The following is an 11,500-nucleotide window of genomic DNA, read 5'->3' on the forward strand; positions in this document are numbered from 1 at the left end:
ACTATCTGAGAATTCAGGGTTTTTTTAAATAAATTCTGGAAAATTCTCAGCTTATGTGTCTTTGAATATTGCCTGTTCTCCCTTTGTAGGGCAGTCCTTTTCTGCCTCAATCAAGTTTACCTTATCACTCAGGATGTCATCTTTTAAGGTCCGAGTGTAATCTTTTAAGATCCTGGCTTTATAAAGTAGGGGCTTCCAGTTTACTTTCCCACTATTAGTACTCTTCAATTTATTTAGATAAAAGGTATCCTTTATTCATATTTCTTTTATATCTGTTCTTTTTGAGATTTATGATTCTATATACTCTTCTCTATTGAGATGTAATATGAACTTACAGACTTTGATAGAATCAGTTTGTTGTTTTAGTTAAGTTAATCATCATTAAACTCCCCATTTTTTCCTTCCGACCACCCTTCCTTTGCTCAAATTATTATCACTTAGCAGTGGGAGTCTCCGCATTTCCTATGCCTCTGATATTCTTACTTTCTGGTAAAAACAAGATTTCCCAGATCCATGAAGATTTTTCTTGTTCCAAGTCATGAGATTGGCCTACTTTCAAGAAGTCCTGGTTTCTTTTAGTGAAGAATGATGTTAGAGATGAAAACATGAGTGTTCGGTATAGATGTGAGCATTGATAGTCAGATAGGCTATTGCTTTCAGTTGAACCCTTTTTAGGGACTGAGCTGAAAAAAAATTATTCAGGTCACATTTATATTTACAGTGTAACACAATGTATCTTTAAAAAAATATGTATATTATATGTTTTTCTCAGCCCCTACAACTTAATAATTTCTATATTGACTAGCAAGAACTTTATAAAACTATGCTCAAGCTTAGTAGAACAGTGCCCACAGTCTTTAAGTTCATCAGATAATCTTCGTATAATCTTATTTTCAGTGAACTTAATTAGTTTATTTTAAGAGAGGAAGTAAAAAGAATACTGGATTTAGAGACAAAAAACTTAAATTCTAGTCTTAGCTTAATTACATAGCTGAATAGCATTGTATAAGTAACTTAAGGTCTCAAAAGTGACCTCAACTGTGGATAATAGATGTGAAAACACTTAAGGTACCATATAATTATAAATAAATATGTCAGTGATAAAACTAGGTAATATAACATTTGCTGTATTCAGTATTATGTTTAACGGTTTTTGACTTTTTAGTTTGATTTGAACTGTCTTAAAAGTAGTATTCTTAGATTTTAAGAGGATCTACACATTCCCGAAAGATTCTTATTTTCAGCTATATATGCCGTTTATAAGGTGATTTAATATTATTCAAAATTCTCTTAGTATTTCATTACTCTTTTTCAGTATGCCTTTATGTAGGGTATAAGATGGACCTGCTTTATAAAACACTTTTCATTAATAAGTGATATTATAGTTAGGCTTCAGTGTGCTGCATTCCAATACTCTTATTTATAAATTTGCAAAATTTTAGAAATACTACTGTAGGCATATAGCTTTAAAAAATTTTTGGTGCCAGTTAGTTGATCATACATGAGTTGGTAATAATATTCTTATTTGTGTTTTAGGTGGTCTTGGAGGCATTGGAATGGGACTTGGCCCAGGTGGACAGCCTATTAGTGCCAGCCAGTTGAACATAGGTGGTGTAATGGGAAACTTAGGTCCAAGTGGTGAGTATTCTTTATTATTTCTTTTTAAATGATACATTTGCTAGACTAGATATTTACTAGTTTGTAATAATGTTTAAAAGACTCTTAAGTTGAGTATTTAAGATGATACTTTAGTCTGAAAGAGGAATGAAACCTTGAGAGCAGAAAACATGAAAGAGGTTTGGCAAAGGTCAGGAGGATTTCTTTGAGGCCAGCCATGTTCTAGCTAGCCTTTTAGCACTGTGGGTTTTGAAATGTCTTTAAGGTTGAAGGAGAATATTCAAAATAGTTTGTGCCTTGTGTATTATGGATATACAGTATTTGTGAAATGGCTAAAATGCTACCATATCATAAGCAATTTAAATTTGAATATCTAGTTGGGAAGGTAGCCTTTCAGATAGCTGTTTAGCTCTTCACCTAACCTATAGTTTACTTTGAAGACTGATTTTTAAACTTTTTGTTTTCGGAACCCTTTTATACTTTTAAGATTTGTTGAGGACTCCAAAATGTTTGTTTATGTGGTTATATTTGTCAGTATTTACTGTCCTAGGAATTAAAACTTAGAAATTTTTAAAAATTACATATTTGTATAAAATAACAGTAATAAGCCCTATGTGTTAACCTAAACATCATTTTTAAGAAAATAAATTGTATTTTCCAATGTAAAAAATTAGCGAGAAAAGTGGTATTGTTTCACCTTTTTGTACATTTCTTTAATGTTTGGTTTAATACAAGCTCTTATATTTGCTTCTGCATTCAGTTTGTTACAGTATCATATATCAAGTAGTTTCTGAAAAATTCCACCTTATATTTATAAGAAAATGAGAGTAAAGCAGTCAGCATCTTTTGGATAATGTTATAATAGTGTTATTTGAATAATGAAGTAGCTTTGACCTGCAAAGTTCCCCAGACCATATTTTGAGAATTGCTGTTTTAATTGTGGGACTAATAAATGCTTTCTGGTTCCTATTAATGTTGAGATGCTATAGTTACACTTAAAATTGTAAGGGGTAGTTATGGTAATCATTCTGATCTAAACAGATGGAAACTTTGTCCCTTACTCTCAGGCGCTCTACCCTCCTAAACACATACTATTTTTATTTTTAAATTTTTTACTGCTCCCTTAGCTGCCATATTTAAAGGAGTCCTTGCTTTCTGATCTTATCTCTAAATCTGCTGTAGTCATATTTATGTGTTTGAGCTGAAAAGAAAATGAACAATTACCCAGTCCTGGATATTCTCTAGCTGAATGTGTGACCAGTGACTTTTATTTCCTTATCTAATGAATATTCAAAGAGGCCTTTTTGAAGACTCATGGTTAGACAACTACTGTGGCATATTGCTGTAAACCATCCCACCTGTGCCCTGCTGCTTCCCTAGTATTCCGTTGTGACTAAACCAATGGTATCTATTTTGCTGTGTTGCATTATGTCATTCTTTAGTCATTAAAAGAAGATTTACTGAAAGCACATACTGTGTATTTTATTTGAGGTATGGGAATGGATGGTCCAGGTTTTGGAGGAATGAATAGAATTGGAGGAGGTATGTATAAGCATTTGTTTCTTTGTATGTACCCAACACCATGTTTAGTAAATTAGAAATGATGTTGAGAATTCCAAGGAAAACAAAAGCCATGGTTTATTGTTGGCTCATGTCCTAAAGACTGCTAGCAGAAATTGAGCCTGGTACATACTTAAGGGATATGGAAGGTGATATGTTAAGAAGCAGCTGCACAAGGTAGGGTGGATGAAGAGCTTACTGGTGAGACTTAACATTTACCCAGTGTACATTTCAGTTGTACAACTGACAGTCAAATCTCAAAATTAATCTTTATTCCATAGGAATTGGGTTTGGTGGTCTGGAAGCAATGAATAGCATGGGAGGATTTGGAGGAGTTGGCCGAATGGGAGGTAGGTAAATGTATGTAGTGGGATGTGTATGCTACATTTCATTTTCCTTGTTATTAAAAATTCTCCCCCTTCACATAGAAATGGGTACCATAATGTTTTCAGAAGACAGAGAACGTAAGGGCACTGGGGATGGGGACAGGCATGATGGGACTGGGATATATGTGGCATGTGAGGTAAGTTGGGTAAATCGTGGACTTTTTGTATTTGTGATTTTGCTGTCTTTACAGTTTAGTTTCAGTAAGTTTCTAAACGGATTACTTGTGTATTAATAATACTTGGAAAAGGGTTAATTTGTTGCATAATCTTTTCAGAACTATACCGAGGTGCGATGACTAGTAGCATGGAAAGAGATTTTGGACGTGGTGATATTGGAATAAATCGAGGCTTTGGAGATTCCTTTGGTAGACTTGGTAGGGTTGGCTGTTTACTTCTCCTTTTCTTTTTACAGGTTATATTTTTCAAAACTTGATTCTCTTTTTTGTGTATAAAAAATTGGAAATTTATAATGTTTCATGCAATTTATTACTTAAAGAAAAATACTTTAGGGATTTTAATGTACTGGTGCTCTTTTTCAGTATCTTCCATATTTGAACCCTAAATCTAGAAGAATTTATACTTTTTAGTTGTACATCTTCTGAGAGCATAGTACCTTGGGAATTTTAAAGTATGATTATTTAAATTAATTAGTATATTATCTTTCCATCCTTGTTTAGGCAGTGCAATGATTGGAGGGTTTGCAGGAAGAATAGGAGCTTCTAACATGGGTCCAGTAGGATCTGGAATAAGTAGGTTTAAATTTTACTAGAATTTTACAGTAATTTTTGAGTGCTTGCAAAAAACTTTGCAAGAGCAGTTATTGTAGTACAGTAATACTTTGTTCTTACATGTTATTATGTCTTGTCATAATTTAGAGAAGCTTTGATAGTTATTGAGCTTTTCTGTTTTATTGCTGTTTGACATTTCTAAACTAACACCAGAATATGTGTTAACTGTCACCCAATTCAAGAAACTTTTTGCCAACTAAAGAATCTGGGGATTTCTTTGATCATATGTCAGTCAGGAACAACTTTAGCTTAAGCATCAACTTTGTTTCCTTGGCTTATTCTCTATAACTGCTATCGGTTACTAGCTTATTCCATCGTGAATATCTTGTGTCTTTTGGTAGACACAGGTAAATTGCCTCAGATCTAACACTTCTAGAGACTTCCTGAGATTGAGGGCAAAATTGAAAGAGGTGCTTATTTCATCTCCTCTTAAACTTTTGCTGTGATAGAATCAAAAATACTGTAGTTGCAACACTGGGAAATGCCAAATTTTCTTCCATCTGTTTCCAGTACCACGTTTTAGACCTTGTATTAAGCCTTAACACATGGCTTAGTTTTTGACCTCCATTGCTTACTGAACCATGTTTCTGAGCTCTCCTGAACCATGTCTCTATGAGCTCTCTGTGCTTTATTGACTTCCTTTAATTGAAATCTCACAAATAAGAGACACAATCTACTTGAGCCGTTCTAAGAGTGAATTAAAAAATCTTTGTCAGCTGAAGATACTTCCATTTTCTCTTGCTTCTCATTTTTTCCCTTCTTTTCATTATATTTTCAGCCTTGGCCATTTTCCTGTTAATCATAGCTTCCTTGCCTTCCTTTTTCACCTCAGTGTTTATACTTCTGTTTCCCTAATTTTATATTTGCTATTCACAGAAAACCAATATGAGGGTGATGTTCATTTTTAGAATGGGGATATTAGGTGCCAGAAAAAAGGATACGTTTGAGAAAGAGTGGGATTGGAATAGTTATCGGGGACTTGATGTGTAGGAACCAAATGGGTATAAGCTACAAGCTAGAGTCTCCAGCTGTGGCTAAAGGGGTGCGATTCCATTTTTTGTTGTTGTCTCCACAAGTTCTGTATAATGTGAGAGTAAAAGTTAGGTTTTTCTATGGTTATTGAAAATTGAATTGATATGAAAAGAGAAATTGTATGTGAAACAGAAGATACTGAGGTGAAAGGTAAGCTAGGAAAGGAATATTATGTAGGAGAGTATAATGAGAGCAACATTGATATGTTGGAGTTGTAATTATTTGAATTTATCCGATATATCTTTGTTCTAACAATTACTAAGCTTGGTATTTTTTTTTTTTAAAGTGAGGATAAAAACTACTGTAACATTAATAGATAAAGTAATTGGTAGAAAATGTATGTAACTTATATGATATGTTTTATGATCAGAATATAATTTTATAGAAGTATATATGTATAATGTTGTTATGTAGCGGCTAGAATTAACAGATTCAGTTAGCCATTAACATTCAGCTAACCGAATGTATACCAAATTAAAATCTGTTTCTTGGAAGATTGTTATATTGTGTGTATGAAAATAATTTTATATTTATATATTATCTAATTACACAAATGAATTAATTTTTCTCTCCTTTTCTTTCTCAAAAATGATTCTCTCCTTCCTCTTTCTCTCTTTCTCCCTCTTCCTTCTCCTTTTCCCTCTGTTTTTAAAACAAAAACACCGAACTCCCAAATCCTCCCTTCCCTTCTTGAAAATCCAGGTGGTGGAATGGGTGGCATGAACAGTGTGACTGGAGGAATGGGGATGGGACTGGATCGGATGAGTTCCAGCTTTGATAGAATGGGACCAGGAATAGGAGCTATACTGGAAAGGAGCATCGATATGGATCGAGGATTTTTATCCGGTCCAATGGGAAGCGGAATGAGAGACAGAATAGGCTCCAAAGGCAACCAGATATTTGTCAGAAATGTAAGCAACTAAATGTAAAGGATACTTAAAATTATTTTTTTCCTTGTATATCTGTTACTAATACCTTTTTTCATTCTAGCTGCCTTTTGACTTGACTTGGCAGAAACTAAAAGAAAAATTCAGTCAGTGTGGTAAGTATGCCAATGACTGTAGATATGTTACTAATTATGGAGGAAGAATTGATTTTAAACTTTTAAACACTGTGTTTAGACCTTTACCTGTCCAGATGCTTATTCCTGGAAAGTATGACAGATCTAATTCTACTTGAAATAAGTGAATTATTTTGCTATCCTTGGATATACAGCAGTGCAAATTACTATTAAATAACAAGATTTAGAGTTGAGTCTGTCATTGTCTCCTGTAGATAAAGAAAAGGGCTTATTTTATTCCTGATTCTTAAATGGTTAATATATCATCATTGCTCACATTTACAAAGATGTTTTTTTCTGTGGGAAATATTAGTGAGTGGTATATGTGTTTCTTTGTAGTGTATGCAGTGCCTTGTCAGCATGAGCCAGTGAAATGCTGACATCCAAATGATACGGAGTTAATAGATGAGACCTGTTCTGCATACTCTGTTACCTACACAACACAGGAAACTTAGCTGATAGCATAGAACCCACTGCCTGGAATGCCTGGGACAGGTACATTCTGGTGGCCCTTCTGTTTCTTTTATAAACTGTTCTTGACTGTAAGGGTACTACCTATGCAAGCTTAATGTATTCATTAGATCTGTAGATGAGGTGGTTTAGTACTTTTGAAAGAGGGCCTTTTTTTTTGTTTTGATGAGAGAATTAGTGTGAGTGGAACAAAGTGACAGATTTCCTGCTAGTTTTTTTCTGCTATTGGATGGTAACCCAGAGACTAATCATGATAGTAAGCTATGTAAGTGAGACACTGTTTTAAAAAAATGGCTAATAAAAGTGGTGCATTCAACCCTTGAGAGTTAATGGAAAGTTAAGAGTATTTGGAATTAATCTTTGACTTTCAGAGATCATGAAGGGGTTGTACTCTTCTCTCACGAAAGAAGACTTTGTAGCCACTATCACAAACGATAGTGATCACTTGTGACCAAAGTGATTCCTCTGGATACTATTATCAGCTATGTTCTTTATTGTAATAATCTGTTCACATATTTTGTTGCCTCCCAGATAGAGGCTTTTGAGGGCAAGAAGTGTCATCTTTTTATCCTAGCACCTTTCCTTGCCTCAGTACATATGGTAGGTGTTTATTAAATATTTATGAGTGAGTTAAGCATTCTGAAACGATCTTCATTCATTTATTTGGTTATTTATTCATTAATTAAATCTATAATATTTGTAGAGTAATGCCAGTAAATGGCCAATCAGAAAGCCCTCTGATTATTGTCTATAGTGGTTATTTGTCCTTAATGCAGCAGTTACAAAGGCTGAGAAAATGTTATATTGAGAATTATGTAACCCTCAATACAAGATTTCCTCAGAATTTATAATGCAGGAAAAAATGTGTTCAGATACCCCCAAATATAGCAAGATGAGAAATAAGTGAGTATAGTAAAATAGATCTCCTTTTATTCTGCTGTCTGTAATTTCTCAGTAATACACATTTTTAAGAAGGCTGAGTATAAATAACTGACCTGTTCAGGGTTGAAACCCACATTAGTTCAGGTTGTGCTGATGAGATTAAATAGGCAGAGTCTTTAAACTTCCATACTGTCCGTGCACTTTAACTGTGCTCTGGCTTACTGTGATGCGAGACCGTAACGTTTTATAGCTGCAGTGCAGGGAGAGCCCATTCTTAGTTATTCCTGCTAAACCATGACAGATACAATGTTGTTCACAGGGCCCATTGTGTGGTTTCCTGCATCATGTGCCTGTTAACTGCATAGAAAATGGAGACTTCAGTGTTTACTGAAGCACAGACTGCTTCAAGCATGACCAGTAGACTTTAACTCTAGGATGAGTTCACAGTAAAAATAATGCAGTAACAGTAAAAACAGTATATGCAGAACATTCACAAATAGAGTCACTATCTTTTGTTTGTAAAGAAACACTGGAATTTTTTTTTGTCCCTTATAATTATAGTTTCTTGTAGAATATCTGATTTTGCTTTTTTTGGCCTGTCATTATGTTACAGCTTTATGTTGAAAGTAGATTTTGTTAAACCATTTATTTGTTTGTTTATAATTACTTTCTTTAATTTGGCCTATTTTTGGATATGCTTTTATATCAGCATTTTCCAAAGTATTCCCCACAAGAATAGTTAATAGGCTTGGTTAAATAAAGTGGGAAGGCTTCTTTTATTGCAGGATAAGTCATTTCTATAACTAGTATATGTAACAGCAGTGTTTTTGATTATTGTAGTGCTGATTTCTCATTGCATACTCTTTTGCTGTATACTGTTGCTAAACTAGCAGTCCTATTTTGTTTTCCTTGGAATCACACAAGATCAGTAGGTGTTTAAGTTATTTAAGAGTCCTCAGAGCATATAAAAAGCCAGAGAAGTTTGATTTTAATTAATTATTTTAAACTAAATTCTTTTCTCCTCAGTTATTTATCTTTAGAAGGCAAATATCTCAATTGATGTTTTTATGGAATTAAAAGAAGCTTAGAAAACAGAACTTTCTGGTTCTATACCTACTGGGTTTTTTGTTTTTTTTTTTTTTTTTTGTGCAGTCCAACCATGAAACAAGTATCTATAAGCCACTTTCTCTGTAAGCTTGAATCTCCAAACTGTAAGAATGTTCTAGTATCTTAGCCAAGAGACTCTGTCAGCTAGAAAAGCCTTTAGATCATTGTGAGTTCAGGAATTTGGGGGGGGGGGGGTCTGAATGATTATTCCTAAACAGAAAATTTAAGAGGGAAAAAGAGAGAAACTTGTCCTGAAAGATTGAGATACAGATTTTGCAAAAGGTAATCATATTTTCCTTTGAAGTTTTGAAGATTTCTTGCTTGAGGAAACCTTACTATTGTTAATAAAACTATGGTGGAATACTTAATGTTAAGAAAAAAACCTAAATTTTTAGGTAAATTTAGGATAACAGAGAACTTTTAATCTTAAAAGCTCTTGAAAATTCTTCACAGTCCTCTTCAAAATCACTGTAAAGTACTGCCATTTACCAAGGTATGCTTGGTTAAACTTGCTCTTTTTCAGGTCCCAGCATTCAAGATATTAAGTGGGCTCTGGAAATGACTCTGCATTTGTCCTTAAAGTTTTTTTAAAATATATTCTCCGGTTTGATTTTATGATGTTTATTAGAATATGTGATTTCTGTGTGTGTTTATTTTCTAATTTTTTCTTCCAGTTTCATTGAGATACAGTTGACATACAGCGCTGTATAAGTTTAAGATGTACAGCATAATGGTTTGACTTAGATATAAAATGATTATCACAAGCCCAGTGAACATCCATCTTCTCATAGACATTTTCCTTGTGATGAGAGCACTTAGGATTTACTCTTTTAACAACTTTCATATATAACATAGAGTGGTGTTAATTTTATTTATCATGTTGTACAGTAACATCCCTCATACTTACTTCTCTTATAAGTGGAAGCTTGTATCTCTTGACTATCTTTGTTTAATTCCCCCTTCCCACTCACCCACCGCCTCTGAAACTACAAATCTGATCTCTTTTTCTGAGTTTGTTTCTTTGCTTTTGAAATATAAATTGACCTACAACCCTGTTAGTTCCTGTTACACAACATACTTTTCAAATGATCACCACAATAAGTCTAGTTACGATATGTCACAATATAAAGAAACCACATAGCTATTGACTATTCCCCACAGTGTACATTTCACACCTGTGACTCACTTATATTGCATTTGGAAGTTTATAGCTCTTAGTCTTCTTTACCTATTTTGTTCCTTCTCCCACTCCTCTCTGCTCTGACAGCCACCAGTTTGTTCTCTGTATCTACAGCTCTGTTTCTGTTTTGTTGTTTGTTTATTTGTTTTGTTTTTTAGATTCCACATATAAGTGGAATTATACAGTATTTGTCTTTGTCTGACTTATTCCACTCAGCATAATACCCTCCAGGTCCATACATGTTGTTACAGATGGCAAGATTTCATACTTTTTTATGGCTGTGTAATATTCTAGTGTTTGTGTGTATCTTGTTTATCTGTTCATCTGTTGATGGGCACACTTAAGTTGCTTCCATATCTTGGCTATTATAATAATGCTGTAGTGAACATAGGGGCACATGTATCTTTCCTAATTAGTGTTTTTGTTTTTTTCGGATAAATACCCAGGAGTATAACTTCTGGATCATATGACAGTCCTATTTTTAATCCTTTGCAGAATCTCCATACTGTTTTCTATAGTGGCAATGCCAATTTACATTACCACTAACAATGAAGAGGGGTATGCTTTTTACCAGTTGTAGGTTAAAAATTATTTGGATCCACTTTAACCATTGTGATAAAATTTCTCTGGGAGTTAGTCTGTTTTATAACTTTTACAACACAGTTAAAGACTCCTTGACCTGGGTTACAGATCATGGTTTTGGCTCATTATGGTATTTATTAACTTGGACCATGTAATTAATATTGAGTAAGTGATTAACTACCAGTTGGTTAAAAAAAATAAACTCAGTAATGGGGCAAGCAGGGATGGATGAATAAACAAAAGTAGAAAAGTAAGTAGTTCATGATGTTGTATAAATCATTCAGATCAAAATTTAAACAGGAAAAAAAAACTTACTCATGATTGAGATTAAAAATTCATCCCATCACTTGGAAAAAAGGCTCATGTGATTTTTGATAAGCACTTTTCTTTTCCCTTCCCCTCTTTTCTTTTTTTTCTCCCTTCCTTTATAGAACTAAATATGTCTGGCTCTCTGATTTTGTTGTCAGACTAAAATTAGCCCACAGTGATCTGGTAACTATAATATTCAAGGGGAGGGAAATATGGTAAGTAGTCACACACCTCACATCTAAATCTGTGAATTGAGTGATCATACATCCCTTTTTGCCTGGGGATAGACTCACTGTTTACATCTGCTGTTTGTGTGTGGTTATTAATAACTCTCCCTTTTACTATCTGAAGTTTCCAGTTTGGATGATGGAATTTTATGGCCACATATTTTGATAAATGATATCCATTTACTTCAAATACTAGTCTGTATAGAATCAGTGATGATAGTAACTATATGAAAACAATTGTCTGTTTTTACTCCTCCTCCTGGAAGCTTCTCTGAGGTTCTTCTTTGTGCTCTTCTCAT

At 33.8% G+C, this 11,500-nt stretch overlaps 1 protein-coding gene across 9 annotated transcripts in view; it reads left to right on the forward strand.

Annotated features, from left to right (window-relative positions):
- The window catches only part of MYEF2 (myelin expression factor 2), a 37,162-nt gene that overhangs the window by 16,769 nt on the left and 8,893 nt on the right, over positions 1 to 11,500 (forward strand). For 2 of the 9 annotated variants that reach the window (XM_032481253.1, XM_032481246.1), the window contains 7 exons: positions 1,537 to 1,638; positions 3,109 to 3,159; positions 3,459 to 3,527; positions 3,839 to 3,937; positions 4,241 to 4,312; positions 6,086 to 6,294; positions 6,374 to 6,425. In XM_032481253.1, coding sequence (XP_032337144.1) covers positions 1,537 to 1,638; positions 3,109 to 3,159; positions 3,459 to 3,527; positions 3,839 to 3,937; positions 4,241 to 4,312; positions 6,086 to 6,294; positions 6,374 to 6,425 — 654 coding nt within the window. The remainder of the gene's footprint in view (positions 1 to 1,536; positions 1,639 to 3,108; positions 3,160 to 3,458; positions 3,528 to 3,838; positions 3,938 to 4,240; positions 4,313 to 6,085; positions 6,295 to 6,373; positions 6,426 to 11,500) is intronic. The other 7 variants (XM_032481247.1, XM_032481251.1, XM_032481248.1 and 4 more) reach the window with 7 other exon arrangements.

The sequence above is a fragment of the Camelus ferus genome, chromosome 6 (genome assembly GCF_009834535.1).
Source record: "Camelus ferus isolate YT-003-E chromosome 6, BCGSAC_Cfer_1.0, whole genome shotgun sequence".
NCBI classification, from domain to species: domain Eukaryota; kingdom Metazoa; phylum Chordata; class Mammalia; order Artiodactyla; family Camelidae; genus Camelus; species Camelus ferus.